The 20,091-nt window shown below is 40.8% G+C and overlaps 1 protein-coding gene across 2 annotated transcripts in view; it reads left to right on the forward strand.

Moving 5' to 3' along the window:
- ccdc6b (coiled-coil domain containing 6b) overlaps positions 1 to 20,091 on the forward strand; it is a 71,069-nt gene that overhangs the window by 40,936 nt on the left and 10,042 nt on the right. The window contains exons 2-8 of one of the 2 annotated variants that reach the window (XM_041209514.1): positions 5,238 to 5,387; positions 6,710 to 6,838; positions 9,939 to 10,042; positions 13,602 to 13,762; positions 15,008 to 15,164; positions 17,852 to 17,952; positions 18,519 to 18,643. In XM_041209514.1, coding sequence (XP_041065448.1) covers positions 5,238 to 5,387; positions 6,710 to 6,838; positions 9,939 to 10,042; positions 13,602 to 13,762; positions 15,008 to 15,164; positions 17,852 to 17,952; positions 18,519 to 18,643 — 927 coding nt within the window. The remainder of the gene's footprint in view (positions 1 to 5,237; positions 5,388 to 6,709; positions 6,839 to 9,938; positions 10,043 to 13,601; positions 13,763 to 15,007; positions 15,165 to 17,851; positions 17,953 to 18,518; positions 18,644 to 20,091) is intronic. The other variant, XM_041209515.1, reaches the window with a different exon arrangement.

A 20,091-nucleotide genomic window follows, 5' to 3' on the forward strand; every position in this document is an offset into this window, starting at 1 on the left:
AAAGGAGCTGAAAGGTCCCAAAGTGAAAGGCGGAAGTTCAGTGAGACCAGTTGACTCACGGTGTGACAAGCGTCTGGGGGAAGTTGATGAGGGATCCATAGCATCTGTTTGGGGTGGCATCTGTCAATTGATTTCAAAGAATTGTGTGTCTGACACAGGTCGCCTATTGGTTTATGTGGGCTGTGTACTTATTGTGAACATTAGAGTAAAAGATAGCTTTTGTAACTTGTGTTATCCTTATTAATCTGTATGTATCCGTCAAGGTATAGTTGTGGTTGAAGGAGTATTGTAATATAGTTCATCTTTTCTTGTTTAATAAACGTTTTATTCTTTTGTTAAAAGTTCACCAGCTGACTCCTGTGACTCGGTCCAGTAGCCACTCTCCACGCATCTAAAAAAATAAAAGTTAGGATCTATAAAGCTGGATTCCACCCTGGGATCTGGCTTGTCCAGTAGTAACAACAGCTGGGATCATAACACTGCCCTGTAGATAAACAGTGGCACCTCTAAGGTATACATATCTTAATTTTCATTGCAGAAAATTAAATTTATTACATCAAATAGCTAAAACATACTAGTAGGTCAAAAATAGTAAAAAAAAAATCATAGTATGCAGAATTTTCTAGGTATTCTAATGTTAACATACAAACAAGGAGCAGGAGTAGGCCAGATAGAAAGCTCCCACATCTCAAGAGTGAGCTAAATGACTAGTTAGCTTGTTTTAATGGTATTGCTTAAGGGATAAATGTTGTCCAGGCCACCAGCAAGCTCGTATGTTGGTCTTTGAGTAATGCTGTGAGATAGTTTATTTTCATTTAGATGGTAGATGGGGCCTCAATTAAATGCCTTAATGGAAAGATGATAACCGGAATGCAGAACAGCATTGAAAATAACAGTGGAGTAGACTTACATTTAGAAAATCATTTCATAAGCCAACAGTACATGTAGCAAAAATAAAAACAGAAAATGCTGGAAAACTCAACTCTGGCAGCATCTTTGGATAGGGAAACAGAGTTAATGTTTTGAGTCTACGTGGCTGAAGAAGAGTCATACAGACTCAAAACGTTAATTCTGTTTCTCTCTCCACAGATGCTGCTGGACCTGCTGAGCTTTTTCAGCATTTTTTTTGTAGTAGTGTATGTAGTCATGGCTGAGTATTTTGTATTATAATCTGTAGCATTCATTCAATGTGATTTACAACCCTTTGAGAATACTACATTAAAAGATGATCAGAAGTTCATGTATCATTTGGAGAATTATTTTTGTACACATCTTGGTTGATGTAAATTCAACTGAAAATCTATGAAACCGTATAATGCTAGTTTTCGAATAAGCAGCAAATTCAACCAGAAGCTTATTTAAGTTTTGCTAAATTAGCATTATAGTGAAAGCTATTCCAGTTATGCTTGAAATAAATTTCTGTCACACTGGCTTTCTGGCACAGATTGGAATTGTCTTCTGAAGAACTGTGATGCCGTATTTGCCTTAGTTGAGAAAGATGAGAGCTAGGTCACTGATTTACTTTGTGACAAAACATTTGCTTAGTAAATACCAAGTATGGAATGAGATATGATATTCTGCTTGTCAATCCGACTCTAGTTTCAGGCATATAAATTTTGACCTACAGTGGACTCATACATAACCTGCTCGTTCCCTGTTCCTAATATAGTTTCTTATATTCTGAAATTCAGAAAAGAGTGGCTGAGTGAAGATATTAAATGCAGGAGGAACACTTATATTTGTTTTTGAAATTAAGAAAAATATATGGCAGACATTTATTGAGGAAACTCAGTTGTAAAAGGGCCCATAGTTCTGGAGATTTGTGTTGCCAGCAAGTAGGCTGCTCTGATCCAAGGAGAGCATTTGATATCAGCATTGGTTGTACTGTTGCCGCTGAGTCAGAATGTCGGGTTGAAGTCCCCCCTCTTCAGACACTTGAACACACAATCTAGGCTGAAAGTCTAGTGCAGTACAGAGAGTGTTGCACTGTTGCAGGTGCTGTATTTTGGGTGAGATTTTAAAAATCTCAAGAAACTATTTGGAGAAAAGCAGAGGAGTTCTCTGTGTCCTGGCGAACACTTACCTCCTGGCCAGTAGCACCAAGAAAATAACTTACATGGTGATAAGTGCAGTGTTTCTTACATTACAAATGACCACACTTCAGATGTACTTTGACGGTGGATAGCTTTGGAACATTGAGGCTGTGAAAGGTGCTATCTAAATACAAGCTGTTCATCATTGTATATTGGGTTTCCACCCTCGATTCAGTATTAAAATCTTAGATTTACATAGAACATGTTTATTATGTTAAAGGCACCAAGGCACTTCACCATAAGACGTAGGAGCAGCAGTAGACCATTCAGCCCATCAAGCCTGCTTCACCATTCAATGAGTTCATGGCTGATCTGATAATCCTCAACTCTGCTTTTCCTGCCCTTTCTCCATAACCCTTGATTCCCTTACTGATTAAAAATCTGTCTATCTCAGCCCTGAATATACTTAATGACCCAGCCTGTGCAGCCCCCAGCAATGAAGAATTCCACAGATTCACTATCCTCCCTGAGAGAAGAAATTCTTCCCCATCTCTGTCTTAAATGGGCCACCCCTTACTCTGAGATTATACCCCGGTCCTAGACTCTCCCACAAGGGGAAACAATCTCTCGGCATCTACCCTGTCAAGTCCCTTAAGAATCGTTTTTGTTTCAATCAGGTCACCTCTCATTCTTAACACCAATAAGTACGGGCCCAATCTGCTCAACCTCTCCTCATGAGAAAATCCCTCTATATCCTTCACAGAAGTGTTATAAAGCAAAACTTGAATACTGAGCTGCATAAGAGGACATTGGGGCAGATGGCCAAAAGCTTAGTCAAAGAGAGAGAGGTTTAAGGAACATTGTGAAGGAGGAAAGAGAGAAAAAGAGGTGTGCAGATTTTTAGAGGGATTTCTAGAGCCTTAGGGTCTAGCAACTGAAGCTTTGGTCAGCAGTGGTGTTGCAATTAAAAGTGGAGATGCTCAATGCCAGAATCGGAGAAGTGCAGGTATCATGGACGTTGTGGAACTGGCAGAGATTACAAAGATAGGAAGGGGTGAAACCATGGTGAGATTTATAAAAGGATGAGAACTTTACAATCAAGACATTGCTTAACCAGGAAGCAGTGTAGGTCAACGAGCACGTGGGCAATAGGTGAACGGAACGGAGTGAGTAAGGGCACGGGCAGCAGAGTTTGACCAAGTTCATGGAAAGTTGAATGTGGGAGGCTTGTTTTGGAACAAAAGGAACATGTGAGAGTGAGATTGTGACACAAAGAGAAGATGGGACATGGAAGTGAGACTTGTAGAAAGAGAGATTTGGAGCTAAAGGGAACATAAGTGTGCAATAGTCTTAGAGAGGGATTAGAATTGAGCAGGAGGGCACAACAAATACTGTGTAAAGTTAGCTCAGCAGCTAGATAGGTGGTTTAATCCAACCTGAAAATTGTAAGTGTTCAAAATAAAAGGGAAGATAATTGGATAGCACAACTCTGGAGAAGGATTGGGTACACTTAATGTACATGTTTGAAAATGTACAGACATATTAAATATCAGCGCACTTTTGAAAATTGTTGTGATATTTATAAACTTGTAAATTATTCTTAAAATACTTCTAACTATTTTGGATCTGTTTGGTTTGCTAAGTGATCACACTTAAGGATTTGATTTTTATACATTTGGCTTCACTTTTTTAACACAGTGATTTACATTGTTTATCATCAGTTCATTGTTTGAAGCAATAGTTCAACTTTACTTCTGGCTCACCATTAACTTGCCATCATTCAGGAGCCAATTTTGCTATTGGTTGCATGACATGACATTGAGTTCACTTCACATCTTATTGACCATCTTCCATCTGTGATGTTTCTGATATTCAAGCTTCATGTTTTATTGTTGAGCTTGATTAAGTTCACTTAATGATCAAGTTGTAGGTAGTTTGCTTCCTTTTTAATTCTATAACATGTATTGCCCTTAAACGATGAGAATTTATTTTTTGCTAGCCCAGCACTAAACACTGTGCTATTCTTCCACAGACCCAGAAATGGGGTTACATAGGAATTTAGAAGCAGGAGTAGGCCATTTGACTGTTCAAACCTACTCCATGATTTGGTAAGATCATGGGCTGATTTGATTGTGGCCTCAACTCCACTTTCCTGTGTGCCCCTCAGAACCCTTGACTCCCCTTTCTATCAAGAATATATCTAAGTCAGCCTTAAATATATTGGCAGTCAGAAGACCCAAATTGCTTTCCAAATTTTGAAAATAATTGGTTGGTTATTGGGGTGTGGCCATAACCCCATGTTTCACTGGGTGCCCCTACACTTGGGCACCTGGCAAGAATTGTCAGTAATGAGGCAGGAAACTGAGAATGTGGCTTCCTGTCTTATCTGAAATGATGTGTTCCTGTTGCAGGAACAGGGTCTCCTGTAGCTTCCACTACTGAGGAAGAGATTTCCACTGACTAATGACCCTCTGACAGAAAAAAAATTTCTTCATCTCCATCTTAAACAGGAGACCTCTTATTTTTAAATGACGTCCCCTGGTTCTAGCCTCCCCATAAGAGGAAACATTCTCTTGGTATCCACCCTATCCTGTCCTTTGCTATTGACATGTCCTTTGAGCATCCCCCTTCTAGCACTTAGCAGGATGTTTAAGAGTAGCTGTAGACCTCTTGATGTCTACAGCTGCCTGTCTGGCCTCTGAGATCAGGGTCTTCCAGCTACTGAAGAGTTTGGCAGTCAGAAGACCCAAATTGCTTTCCAAATTTTGAAAATAATTGGTTGGTTATTGGGATGTGGCCATAACCCCATGTTTCACTGGGTGCCCCTACACTTGGGCACCTGGCAAGAATTGTCAGTAATGAGGCAGGAAACTGAGAATATGGCTTGCTGTCTTATCTGAAATGATGTGTTCCTGTTGCAGGAACAGGGTCTCCTGTAGCCTGCCATGGAAGCTCTGGAAATCTCCAGGTATATAAGAGGACAGAGACCTGACAAAATGGGTCTCCTTTGTACTTAGGGGAATAGGCTTTCTCTAGGGCCAAGGGTCGTCAAAATCAGCCCTTAAGTTTAATCAAAACACACCATTACCAAAGACTTCTTAAAATTTTCTTGAGGACAAAAGTGTTTAACCATGATCATTTATCTCAAATTCCCTCCAATAATTGCCACAATTATTCTTAAATGCTTTTCTCTTTATTCTGCAGCAAGCAAGGGCTGAACAGGAGGAAGAGTTTATCAGTAATACCTTGTTTAAGAAGATTCAAGCTTTGCAAAAAGAAAAAGAAACACTGGCTGTAAATTATGAGAAAGAAGAAGAATTTCTCACAAATGAACTGTCCCGCAAGTTGATGCAGGTAAAGGCATATCAGCTGTTTGATGTGCCCTGCTTTGGGATGAGCTTGTTTTTTTTAAAATTCAAAATATCCAGTAATTAAAGTTAAGCAAAGAAAATGGTTTGAAGTAAATCACTTTGAGGAGTACAGTGCATATGAATAACGTATTTCAGACACTATAATCAGACTTTTATTTTAGTTGAACATACATGTATTTTGAACTTGAACAAATGGTTTTTCCTTTCCTGTGTCCTACCAGGTTAGGATACTTGTGGTTAAATCGGAGCATAAATAGTGGGGGTTATTTTAAAATTAAATCCCACAAGTTACGCATGTAAAGTTTATTTTCCCAGTAGCGTATGCATGTTCTTTGAGCGAGTGCAGCACCAGTTGTCAGTAACCACATTCCTTCTGATTATTTTGGAAAAAATTGTTTGACATCCACACTATTCACAGGAACACATGCACATCAGAATGTTTGACTGCCTCCCCTAGAATATGTGTTGGTAGAAATTGTCTTAAGAATGTGTCCAGTGCTGCTTTGCTGCAGACTTGTTGATTGTTAAATTACATCACACTATTGCATACTTGTTCTGCATAGCTTTAGCCTCCTCTGAATCAAATGAATTGCAGTCTTTGAGTTGCAGTTTCCTCCATTCAATTGACTAACCTCAGTGCTTCAGCTTGCCCCCCTTTTTACCCAATGAATCTGCAGTCTGGGCATTCAAATACTTTGAAATCTAGTACCTTCAGCAATGCTGTCAACAAAGGCTGGGTTGCAAAGAAATAAAAATGGTTTCATCACTGGACAATTCAGCTGCCTAAGGCAAAGGGAAAAACCCTGGATTTTGGATATTATCATTGATTGACGGGCCTTTCATCCACTAGAGTTTAAATAGCATCAAATGGTTGCCACTATGACAATGGTAGTGATGCGCCTATTGTCTGAAAACTCAGACTAAACCTGTGACTTATATTTATTCTCTTCATAAGCAGCATTCAGATGCATTTGTGACTGTGTAACTTTTCTTTGAAGTAAACTTGTTGGCTGTAGCATATTGAAAAACAAGAAGGGATAATTTTATGAATTTATACACCCAATCCAGTGTATTGCCTGCTGGGAATGCTTATCAGGAATTTAGCCTCATGATTCTTTAACCATTAAATGGTCAGAAAACTCATGACTGCCTGTTCCAGTTCCTGATATGCATTTTGGCAGGCAAAACTTTAGTCTCGGGCATGCTGGTTTATAAAATTACTGCTGTACAGCTACCCATTTCAGACAGTGCCAAGCCTTCCATCATTATTCCCCACTTGCACTGCTCTTGTTTTTCCCTTTTTAGTTACAGCATGAAAAGGCAGAACTGGAACAGACACTGGAGCAGGAACAGGAGTTTCAAGTAAATAAACTGATGAAGAAGATAAAAAAACTGGAGAATGATACTCTTTCCAAGCAATTTACACTTGAACAGGTCAGCATCTTTTAACCCTTTGTTAGCAAATTGCTTGCTTGCTCTTGAGTTTGAGGCTTGGGTTTCAGATCTTTTTCTGTCTCTTGGGACTTGCTTTTTTTTAAATTGCAAATCTATCCTTTTGATAATTTGCTGTGTGATCATAAATATGATGACACCGCTACGATACCTGCTTAGGACAAGATCTCCAGAACTAATGCTCATTTCTCCCTGAGAACCAGTCAGGATTAAACCGTTTGTCAGCACATCTTCCCAGAAATGTGGCTGGATAGCCCATTGTATCCAGGTTGTCCGTTGTACCCAGGTTGCCTCCCATTACAATCCCTTAAGCATTACCACCCTACTACAGAAGCACACAACACAAAAAGAGAGCATTAGCCCATTGTGCCCATCCTAGCTCTTTATAAGAGCTGCCTGATTAGCCCCACTCCCCTGCTCTTTCCCCTGAGCCCTGAATGTCTATCTAGGCCTCCTTTTGTGCAGATCAGAAAGATCGATGTAGACAAAAAACGGTCTAGCTTCTGGCTGTCCTACCTCTTGTCTGAAATGCCAGCTGAAGTTCCATTGGGCCTGCAGGAGTGCTGACTGAAACGCTTTCTTTGCTTGCTTGTCTGTTGCTGCTCTTCCCTGAACACAAATTTAAACACAATCCTATAGCAGTACCAACAAATCCTCCTTAAATAGAGTACTCTTGTTTTCCTGCAGTAGAACAATGGGGATTCTTCTGTCTAAGTAGCCCTGCCCTATCCCTACACCCAGGAGGACTGAAACAGAAATGCTGTTTCCCAAGAAAGCAATTTGTTGCTATCATGACTCACTACTCTTGCCCATGACCAACCACTGACCTCTGCTGGCTAGCACTGAAGCTACACTGTTGTCTAACAACAACGATAGTAAAAATCTTCAACATTGCCCAGGGAGAACTTGGGTTCTAACAGCAACAGCCACTTGTATTTACATACTTCTTTAACCCAGTAAAACATCCCAAGGTGACTTATGGGAACAATAGCGAAGAAAATTTGAAACTGAGCCATGATATTAGGGCAAGTGACCAAAAGCTTGGTTAAAGTGGTAGGTTTTAAGGAGTGCCTTTAAAGAAGGAAAGACTGGATGAGATGGAGAGGTTTGGGAAGGAACTTCAGAGCTTGTGGCTTTGCCAGTTGAAGTCATGGCTGCCGATGACGGAACAGTTTAAAAACAGGATGCTCTAAAGATCAGAATTGGAGGAGCACAGACATCTGAGGGTTCTAAAGCTAGTGGAGATTAGAGATGGGGCGGAGCGAGGCCATGAAGGGAATTGAAAATAGGGGTGACATTTTAAAATAGAGACATTGCATAACCAGAGGTCGATGTACAGGGTTGCTGGGTGAACGGGACTTGGCGTGAATTAGGACATGGGCATCAGATCTTTGGATGGCTTCAACTATACTGAACTTAAGACATGGAGAGTGGAGAGTATTTCATTGGAATGGTCAAGTCCAGAGGCAATGAGAGATGGATGAGGCAAGGGTAGAATTAGGTGATGTAAATAAGTGAACTTAGTAACGTTGCAGGCATGTGGTCAGAAGCTCATCTCCGGGTCAGACTGAGGTTGCAAATAGTCTGGTTCAAGTGCCAGAGAGTTGCTAGGGAGAGGGATAGAATTAGCAGCTAAGGAGCAGAGCTTGTGGTGGAAGCCGATGACAATGGCTTTGGTCTTCCCAATATTTACTTGGAGGAAATTTATACTCATGCATACAGGATATCAGACAAGCAGCCTGACAATTTAGAGGCAGCAGGGAGGTCATGAGAGGTGGCAGAGAGGTTGAGCTGAGTGTCATCAATGTACTTGTGGAAACAGATGCTATCTCAAAGAACCAACTCTAAAGCCACAACATAAATCCAGACTATGTCACAACATCCACAATACCTTCTTCCTTAACTAAAAGGTTTTAAATGAGGGAAGTTCCTTCTGACTATCCAGTAATGAGTGAATATTAGGGAAGGAGAAGGAATCACTACCGCCTAAAGGTTGAAAAGACCCTTGAGGGAGTTGGACGGAGTTCAGTTTTGCCATTATTGAACTGAAAATTTTAGCCCATGATGTCAGTCATAGAAAATAGGTGCAATTAGATATCTTCAGCATACATATAGGGATGCTGACCAAGATCCTGAATATAGGGATAGAAATTTATCTTGTCATGAAGCGGTCAAACTCACATTGGCTGCCTGATGTGTGGCCTGCCTGATATTCAATTCACTTAATGGACACAATCCAACTTGCTCTACTGCCCAAGACAGCTTTCTACCCAATGGCCTTTCATGGGCAACATTTAGATGAAGATCATAAAGGATCAAAGACAAAGCTGAGGGATAAACTGAAGGTGACTGGTCACAAATTGGAATAAAACAAAATATACTGAGTAATTTGACAGACAAATTGGGACCAGTGTACCAGACAGAAAATAACATTCAGGGAGATGAATTGGTCAATTGTGTTGAAAGCTATGGGCAAGTTAATGACAATGGGGAATTGCACACTGTGGTGATAGGCATAGGCACACAGAATGTCATTGAATTTGGCGCAGGCAATTTTGGTGCTAGATTGAAACTAGCGTGAGCTGGCTAGATTACTGGGAGAGCTGGATGAGGAATTGGATGGTGCTGATACATTCTCAGTCTGCATACCCTTGGGCTCAGACTTGAGTTAATGTTTGAGAATTATTGCAGTAAATGTGTGTGTGTGTGTGTGTATATATATATATATATATATATTTCCAAAATTTTGTGTGAACAGGTGTATAAGCATTTACCTCTCAATAGCTTCTATCTCCTCTCCATTTTTAAATGTGTACCTTTTGGGGAAAAATATTTTTCTGTACACAAAATGATGGTTTTCCAGGTTTTAAGGCCTGACTTACAAACAGTACATCATATTACATGTTATAAGTATAATCTATAAAACTCTGCATTGCAGTAATGCAGATCAGAAGCTGGCCAAAGCTAAAGGATGCACACTTTTTCTTTACAGTGCATTATTAATGTGTGTATTTATTGTGCTGATAGTGTGCATTCCACTGAGAGCAAAGTATTTATTAAAGTGCTTCATTTATTTGGATAGCTGAGACGTGAGAAAATTGACCTTGAAAATACCTTGGAACAAGAACAAGAAGCGTTAGTAAACCGATTATGGAAACGGATGGACAAACTGGAAGCAGAAAAGCGGTAAGTTTCTTGACTCTTAACTGTTCAACTTGTTTTGGACTGTGCATGAGTATTCCGTCAAATCATTAGCAAGCAGATATACATAAAACTAGAATGTTCTACTTGTGAATGAACAAAGAACAAAGAAAAGTACAGCAGAGGAACAGGCCCTTTGGCCCTCCAAGCCTGCGCCGATCATATTGCCTGTCAAACTAAAACATTTTGCACTTTTGGGGTCTGTATCCTCTATTCCCATCCAATTCATGTATTTGTCAAGCTGCCTCTTAAACACCACTATCGTACCTGCTTCCTGCACCACCTCTGGCAGCGAGTTCCAGACACACACTACCCTCTGTTTAAAAAAAAATGCCCCGCACAGCTCCTCTAAAGTTTTCTCCTCTCACCTTAAATCTATGTCCCCTAGTAATTGACTCATCCACCCTGGGAAAAAGCTTCTGACTATCTACTCTGTCCACGCCACTCATAATTTTGTAAACTTCTATCAAGTCACCCCATTATCTCCATCGCTCTAGTGAGAACAATCCGAGTTTCTCCAACCTCTCCTCATAGCTAATAACCTCCAGACCAGGCAGCATCCTGGTAAACCTCCTCTGCACCCTCTCCAACACCTCCATATCCTTCTGGTAATGTGGAGACCAGAATTGCACGCAATATTCCAAGTGTGGCTTAACCAAGGTTCTAAACAGCTGCAGCATGACTTTCCAGCTTTTATACTCAATACCCCTGCCGATGAGGGCAAGCATGCCATATGCCTTCCTGACTACCTTATCTACCTGCATTGCCACTTTCAGTAACCTGTGGACCTGTACACCCAGATCTCTCTGCCTGTCGATGCACTTAAGGGTTCTGCCATTTACTGTATAATTCCTACCTGTATTAGACCTTCCAAAATGCATTACCTCGCATTTGTCCGGATTAAATTCCATCTGCCACTCCTCCGCCCAAGACTCCAACCAATCTATATCCTGTTGTATCCTTTGACAATCCTCTTCACTATCTGCAACTCCTCCAACCTTAGTGTCTTCTGCAAACTTCCTAATTAGCCCAGTTACATTTTCCTCCAAATCATTTACGTGTATTACAAACAGCAAAGGTCCCAGCACTGATCCCTGCGGAACACCACTAGTCACAGCTCTCCATTCAGAAAAGCACCCTTCCACTGCTGCCCTTTGTCTTCTATGACCAAGCCAATTCTGTATCCATCTTGCCAGCTCAGCTCTGACCCCATGCGACTTTACCTTCTGTATCAGTCTGCCATGAGGGACCTTGTCAAAGGCCTTACTGAAATCCATGTATATAACATCCACTGCCCTTCCATCGTCGATCATCTTTGTCACTTCCTCGAAAACATCGATCAAATTAGTGAGACACGACCTCCCCTTCACAAAACCATGCTACCTCTCACTAATACGCCCATTTGCTTCCAAATGGTAGTAATCCTGTCATGAAGAATCTTCTCCAATAATTTCCCTACCACTGACGTAAGGCTTACTGGCCTGTAATTTTCTGGATTATCCCTGCTACCCTTCTTAAACAATGGAACAACATTGGCCATTCTCCAGTCCTCTGGGACCTTACCCGTAACCAGTGAGGATACAAAGATTTCTGTCAAGGCCCCAGCAATCTCCTCCCTTGCCTCCCTCAGTATTCTGGGGTAGATCCCATCTGGCCCTTGGGACTTATCCACCTTAATATTCTTCAAGATGCCTAACACCTCTTTTTTGATCTCAACATGATCCAGGCTATCTACACACTCTTCCCTGCATAAATCGACGCTAAGTCCTTCTCTTTGGTGAATGCTGACGAGAAGTACTCATTTAGTATCTCCCTCATTTCTTCTGGCTCCACACACACAATCCTACATCTGTCCCCGAGTGGGCCTACCCTTTCCCTGGCTACCCTCTTGCTTTTTGCATATGTATAAAAGGCCTTGGGATTTTCCTTAATCTTGGTTGCCAAAGACTTTTCATGACCCCTTTTAGCCCTCCTGACTCCTTGCTTAAGTTTCTTCCGACTTCCTTTATATTCTCTGTTCCCTGCCTTCTAGCCCTTACGAATGGTTCCCTTTTCTTTTTGGACTAATCTCACAATATCCTTCGTTATCCAAGGTTCCTGAAACTTGCCATACTATCCTTCATCCTAGCCGGTCCTGAATTCTTATCAACTGACGTTTGAAAGCCCCCACATGTCAGTTGTTGATTTGCCCTCAAACATCCGCCTCCAGTCTAGATTCCTCAGTTCCTGCCTAATATTGTTATAATCAGTCTTCCCCCAATTAAGCACCTTAACCCGAGGACTCCTGTTATCCTTATCCACCAGTATCTTGAAACTTACTGAATTATGGTCACTTTTCCTGAAATGCTCCCCTACTGAAACTTCGACCACCTGGCCAGGTTCATTCCCTAATACCAGGTCCAGTATTGCCCCTTCCCTAATTGGACTATCTACATATTGTCTCAGGAAGCCCTCCTGGATGCATGTTACAAATTCTGCACCATCCAACCCCCTAGCACTAAGTGATTCCCAGTCAATATAAGGAAAGTTAAAATCAGCCACCACAACAACCCTATTGCTTTTACATCTTTCCAAAATCTGCCTACATAACTGTTCCTCAGTCTCCCACTGGCAATTGGGAGGCCTATAGTAAACCTCCAACATTGTGACTGCACCCTTCCTATTCCAGAGCTCTACCCATATTGCCTCGCTGCATGAGCCCTCTGAGGTGTCCTCCTGTTGTACAGCTGTGATATTCTCCTTAACCAGCAGTGCAACTCCCCCACCTCTTCTACATCCCTCTCTATCCTGCCTGAAACATCTAAATCCTGGAACGTTTATCTGCCAATCCTGTCCATCCTTCAACCAAATCTCTGTAATGTAAACCTATTTCATTTACTAAAATAACTTATCTGATTAAGGCCATCTAATTATAGAAGCCATAGGTTTGGAGGGTGTTGAGTTGTTTATGTTTTCTCCCCCACGGAGAGAATTTTGTAAACCATTGTCCTCCATTTTGAGGAACAAAGAATGAAGAAAGGTTAATTACTTCATGGGGTTGCCTTTCTTGCAATATTGTGTGCATCTTCTATGCAATTTAGCATAATCCTTGTGAAAGGGTATTGTTTGGGGAAGATGAGTGTAAAGTCAGTCCTAGTTATTCACTCGAATTTCAGGCCAAAGCAAAACTAACAAATCGGTTTAGGCTGTGGGAGCTTTATGCAGGATTGGATCACCATGTGGAGGCGCTGCTTGACTGCAGTGGCATGACATTTTCACATGCTCCCCATGGTGTCTCCAGAGCTTTGAGCTAGGTATGCAGAGGATATGCTTCATTTTGAAGAATGCCAATCCTACAATATAAGTAATTCCTCTTCTCTGATGTTAACAATTATATTTTGTTGAGTATTGCAGTAATAGGTCTGATTACCAATTATAAGCATTTAAAATATTATTGTTATCTTGCCCAGCTTGTTTTTCTGTACACTAATTAAGGCTTGATTAGTGTATTTTAGAATCAAAAGCTACTTTTTGTGGCTTATTTTCTAAGTATTTGTTAATTTAGTATTTTACAGGAGAAACTAGATCAGCCTGTCTCAGCCCCTCCATCTCCCAGGGACATTTCCATGGAAATAGACTCACCAGAAAACATGATGCGACACATCAGATTTTTGAAAAATGAGGTAGAGAGGCTAAAAAAGCAACTCCGAGCTGCCCAGTTACAGCGTAAGTTCTACCATAAATTTGAAATGTGATGATGGTGAGAGTTCTTTTTTCAACTACCTGTTTCCATTGTTATCAGATTCTTTAAAATCAATTTAAGCAACAATGGCATGCTTTGGTTTGATTTTGAAATCCTATCTCATTACTATAAAGAATAATACATTTTCAGGGGCTGGCTGATGCACAGAATTAGATAGTGCTCTTCATGTAATAGATTCAAAGTCACACCAGCTCAACAGGACTAAAACCTTCAGCCCATTGCTCCAATGTGACATGGACCTTTTGGCATAAATTAATTTAGCAGTCTCCCTTAAGATCCACAGTGGTACGGGAGCATGTTGTTCTTTGTTTGGGGCTGTGACCAAATTGAAGGAACCTTTTACTCTAATTATATACCTTGCTAGTGCTTGATAACATAAGGTTCTATAATAGCACATGTCCCATTATTTTCTTTGAGCATGAAGCCATGAATAGAATAGTAAATTTGGTGCAAGTTTCATATTTATTAATTCCCCTGTGTGAGCTGAATATTAACCCTGAATCAAGCCTGTTGATGAATTCTGAGGTATGAAGATCCAGTTAAATTATGGTAAATATATTGACAATGAGCTAAGGAATGGAATTGGAATAGATCAGTCCAGTTGCAGAGCTAGTACTATCAATGGTCGGAATGGCTGCCTTCTGTGTTTTTAAAAAGCTGCTTTATTATTTGCATTAGCCAGTGATCTATTCATAAAAGATCATGTATCTTGATAGCTGATTTAATTGTGTTCATAAGGACATCTGAGATTCCTGCCCCTCCCTCCCCTTTTGGAAGGCTTTATGCCTTATTGAATTAACACTGAACAGTGCTGCAGCAACTTTTTGTGCAGCAGGAAAGTGCCGTGTGCATGGCAGCAGCTGAAGTTCCTCTGCACAGTTCTGCTTCAGTTAACAGCATTTATGTCCTTGAATGTTATATTTTGTTAATTGTTAGATGTTTTTTTTGCAGTTTATTTTCACTTTTTGTATTGATGTTCTTGAGCACTCTTTACCTAGCTTCTATATTGTGTTCTAGACCTCGTGATCATGCACTTTCCTGCACGCCTGGATCAGCAGTTGCTTTGCATGTTTTTCTCTTGACGCTTTCACTTTTCATTCTGAAAATTGTGCCTTTAGTTTGGAATTTTGTGCTTGCCTATTTTGTTTCCCTCAGCTGCAAAACAATGCAGCCTTTGGTTAATACTTCACTTATTTCAAAATTTACAGATACAGAGAAAATGGCACAGTATTTAGAAGAAGAGCGTCACATGAGGGAAGAGAATCTGAGGCTCCAGCGAAAACTACAAAGAGAAATGGAAAGGAGAGAGGCCCTTTGCAGACAGCTATCAGAAAGCGAGTCTAGCTTAGAAATGGACGATGAACGGTTTGTGTGGTAGAAGTTGCTTCTAATAAGATTTCTTTTCATTAGAGTTGAACAAAAAACCTGGTCATTTTTTTTTGTTATTAAGTTCATAGACGTTACAACACGAAAGTTGATCATTCAGCTCAATCAGTCTGTGTTGATGTTTGTCTTCCAGACGAGTTGATAGTTTTAGTCATTGAAACTGACCCCATTCCCAAATCCTTCCATCATCTAATGTGACTTCTTTCCTGCCCACAGCACTGAAACTGTGATGGTCAAATTAACAACTGACAGATATTGTTGTGGCTCAGTGTGCCTCCTAGTATGCTGTTGATCTCAGATGTCTTTGACCTCATTGACTGCTCTAACCTCCTCTACCTCTTCCTCATTTCCATGACACTGGTCCATTGTGGTTCCTCTGTCATGTCATAAATATTACGTGTCCAACTGATGTACCTCTCATTCCTGCACAGTCACTTCCATTCTTTGGGCCCTTATTAATTTTCATCCTATCTTTTGGTAATATTATTTGGATGTTTTGAGTCAGCTTCCAATTCTGTGTCTGTTCCCAGCTTTCTACCTTCATTGATTCTAGAGCTGTGATGGCACACTCTTTTCAGAATTGATACATAGATGAGCTGAAATTCCTTACGCTAACTGTTGGAAGAAAGGTTTACTTATGTGCCACCAAGGTTGACTCTAGAAGCAATATCTAGATTTGTGGAACCTTAGCTTACTTCTCAGTTTTTTGGGGCCTTAAGATTGCTTTTTAATATTTGAAACTGGCATTCCTGAGTTCCTACTCCTTTTTAAGCCCTCATCCCTGCTGTTATTACTTCATCTCAATGCCCATGTATGCCATCACTTGTAAAATCCAGCAATCCATCATTCCTCCCCTGTCCCACCACCCCCTTGTTTAATTCCCTTTACCTCAACAAATTGGCGTTAAGATCCTTGCCTTGCCTTAAAATCTTTCCATGTCCTCATTCCACCTAGTCTCTGATCTTCAGCTGTGCATCTTGATGCAGACCCTTTGCCTCTCTGACACCAACTTACTCAATTCTCTTCACTCACCCTGTTCCAGTACCGAAAGCCACCAGCCCCATCCTCTGGAACTGTTTCGCTTAAACATCTGATTTGCCAGTCCCCCCTTGAATTTCAATGGCCTCTTTAAAAAGAAAAAAAGCAATTTCGTCAAACCTTGTATCCCAGTTAGTACCCCTCTTCTCCCTCTGCACTCAGTGTCCACCTTAGCCAACAAAGCACGCCAAGAGGTTGTCCTGGGATACTGAGGTCAATTACCACACCCTCTACCATTTAACCTCTGCATATATCGTAATTGAACCTGGGGATGTTCTCATCTGCCTGGCTTAATTGCACACTAATATTTGTATTTACAACCTAAATAATCAAGGGAACTATCTGAATTTTTAATTGAAGGTGAAAGGGAGAGCCATCAAACTGATGTTTAAAATGCTGACAGGTGTAAATTTATTTAGGTGTAAACGTGCTTATCGAACTGCAAGCTCAGAACAAGGGGACAAAAGTGACTTACATTTATAGAAGGCCTTTCATGACCTCAGGACATCCCACAACATTTATCAGTCAATGAGGTACTTTTGAAGTGTAGGTACTGTAATATAGGAAACAAGGATTCAAAGTGAACAAAGAGATAAAAACAAAAAAACTGCGGATGCTGGAAATCCAAAACAAAAACAGAATTACCTGGAAAAACTCAGCAGGTCTGGCAGCATCGGCGGAGAAGAAAAGAGTTGACGTTTCGAGTCCTCATGACCCTTCGACAGAACTGTTCTGTCGAAGGGTCATGAGGACTCGAAACGTCAACTCTTTTCTTCTCCGCCGATGCTGCCAGACCTGCTGAGTTTTTCCAGGTAATTCTGTTTTTGTTTCAAAGTGAACAAGCCTGGAGTACAAATGCCAATTGGATTAATCTTTTTCTCCCCTGCATAATGAATTGGTTGTCTCCTTGCAAAATCAATTAATTGATCTTCAGACAAGAGCTGCATAAATGAGTGGCTTGGCGCAAGCTTGAATTTGTAGAGAAATGTAGACTGAGATGATCAAATAGCCATAGGATTCATTGATTCTATGCAGGTTCAACAGTGGGAGTAGGGGGTAGTTAATAGAGGGAATCATTCAGTTGTGACATTGTTATGTAATAGTTACGCTAGACATCCTCGGATATTTAGATGGGTGAAGTAGCTTGTTAAATATAGAATGAATTCAATTAGACTTGAGCCTATTCTGGTTTTGCATATTATAGCATAAATTCACCAATCTGGTTCGTAATGGGAACCTGAAATGGAATTTCTTACTTATAATTATATCAGTCCTGCTTTTCGCATATGAACAAATGAAGTAACATGGAGCACGTCACACTGAAACTTTGTCATAAAAACCTCTAGTGCTCAATGCATGGAATTGGTAAGGTGCAGGATCACACTACTGATCCTCCACACAGCCAGGTTCCAGTTGTGCAGCTTGCTATCTTGAGGTAGTTGATGAGCATTTACACATTGGTTATTTTCAATTCCAAAATTGGAGATGCAAATTGTACTGAGGTATTTTGTTCAAAGGAATTTGAGAACAAATGAGACTTCTGGATAATTTCTATAGATCTAGACATTGGATATTTTCAATTCGTGTAATGGTACAATGTGTGTTAAATCATCTCTTTCATTTTCCAGATATTTTAATGAAATGTCTGCACAGGGACTTAGACCTCGCACTGTATCCAGTCCAATTCCTTACACACCATCTCCAAGTTCCAGCAGGCCTATATCTCCTGGTATGTTTAGGCTTGAGTTCACTAGAAATATGAAACTATTACCATCTTGACTTCCTGTAGTGTGGTTACTCGAAATGGAGAGCAACATCCATCTGAGAGTTTATGGGGAAACTCTCCCAAATGGTTGAGTGGATAGTGGAATTGCCTGATGCAACACTGACATACAAATAGAAGATGTCAGGTTCAATTCCTGGCCTCTGAGTAAGATGATCCAGGACATTTGTGCTCATTGGGTGGGGGATGGATAAACAAGTAACCATGGTTCCTGATTTTGATTCTTGTCCAGTGACTCCTATAGCATGATTGTAATAACCTGACACTGACTGTGTTTAGGTTCACTTTTGGTGGGTTACCAGAAGATTGCTAGTAACAGTGGATCATAGACCCCAACATATGACGAATAGTTTTGTAATTTGAGAGGAGCGGGAAAGATGGGCACAGTGAAGTCAGTAATTTAAAGTAAAATAGTGATAAACTGTAATATTTGGAACAAATCAGATTTACATTGTATTTTGACTGTAAGTAGTAAGTGGAGAATGATCAGACTTTGTGTTTATGCCCTCTAGGACTATCTTATGCAAGCCACAGTGTTGGTTTCACTCCGCCTACTACTTTGACTCGTGCTGGAATGTCCTATTACACTTCACCTGGTCTTCATGTACAGCATATGGGAACTTCACACGGTATTGCGGTGAGTAAAGAAACTAGTGATTAATGTCTTATCTGTATATAGTTAATTTTGTGTGTTTGAAGTATGGAGAAAGGGGTAACACTAATTAGGTTAGGGGTTATGCAAAAATTAAGAGCTAGGATTTTTTTATTCTTTCATGGGATGTAAGTGTCATTGACAAGGGTAGCATTTTTTTGACCATCCCTAATTACCCTTGGGAAGGTGGTGATGAGCTGTCACCTTGAACCACTGCAGTCCATGTGGCGTAGGTATGCTCATAGTGCTGTTAGGAAAGGAGTTCCAGGATTTTGATCCAGCAACAGTGAGGGAACGGTGATATAGTTCCAAGTTAGAATGGTAAATAGCTTGGAGGGGAACTTCCAGGTGGTGGTGTAGTCATGCATCTGCTGCCTTTGTCCTTCTAGGCGATAGATGTCTCGGGTTTGGAAGGTGCTGTCAAAGAAATCTTGGTGAGTTGCTGACGTACATCTTGTATATGGTACATACTGCAGCCACTGTGCACCGGTGTAGTAAGAGAATGAATGTTTAAGGTGGTGGATGCGGTGCCGATCAAGTGAGTGCTTTGTCCTGAAATGGTGTCAAGCCTCTTGAGTGTTGCTGGAGCTGCACTCCTCCAGGCAGTATTTCATCACATTACTGACTTGTGCCTTGCAGCTGGTGGTCAGGCTTTGGGGAGTTAGGTGACTTACTCTCCGCAGAATTCCTGGCCTCTGGTCTGCTCTTGTAGCCACAGTATTTATGTGGCTGATCCAGTTCAGCTTCTGGTCAGTGCCAGCCTGCCACCCAGGATGTTGACGGTGGGGGGGTGTTCAGCAATGGTAATGTCATTGAATGTCAAGGGAAAATGGTTGGATTCTGTCTTGTTGGAGATGTTCACTGTGTTGTACTTGTGTGGCACAAATGTTACTTACCATTTAATCAGCCAAAGCCTGAATGTTGTCCAGGTCTTGCTGTATATGGACATGATCACTTCAGTATCTGAGGAGTCGCAAATGGTGCTGAACATTGTGCAATCATCAGCGAACATCCCCACTTCTAACCTTATGATGGAGAGAAGGTCATTGACAAAGCAACTGAAGATGGTTAGGCCTAGGGCACTATCCTGAGGAACTCCTGCAGTGATAACTTGGGACAGAGGTTATTGACCACAACAACCACAGCCATTTTCCGAAACAATAGTAGAGCAAATGCTTATTTAAAGGCATACTTGCATTTGTTTCTGAATTCAGACACTGCTTGAAGGACAATGATGCCTGATAAAAGGTGCCAAATGGAGTAGCAAGGATGAATGACAAACTTAGCCCTAAAATCCGATTTGCTTAAAAACTGAACAAAGACGATTAGTTGGATGGGGCACTTAAGATTTTCATTGTTAAATTGATCACAGAATCAGTGAGGAGTAGGAAAAGCAATCAGGTCTGGAATATTTGAATTGGAGAGTGAAACAA

The sequence above is a fragment of the Carcharodon carcharias genome, chromosome 17, assembly GCF_017639515.1.
Source record: "Carcharodon carcharias isolate sCarCar2 chromosome 17, sCarCar2.pri, whole genome shotgun sequence".
NCBI classification, from domain to species: Eukaryota; Metazoa; Chordata; class Chondrichthyes; order Lamniformes; family Lamnidae; genus Carcharodon; species Carcharodon carcharias.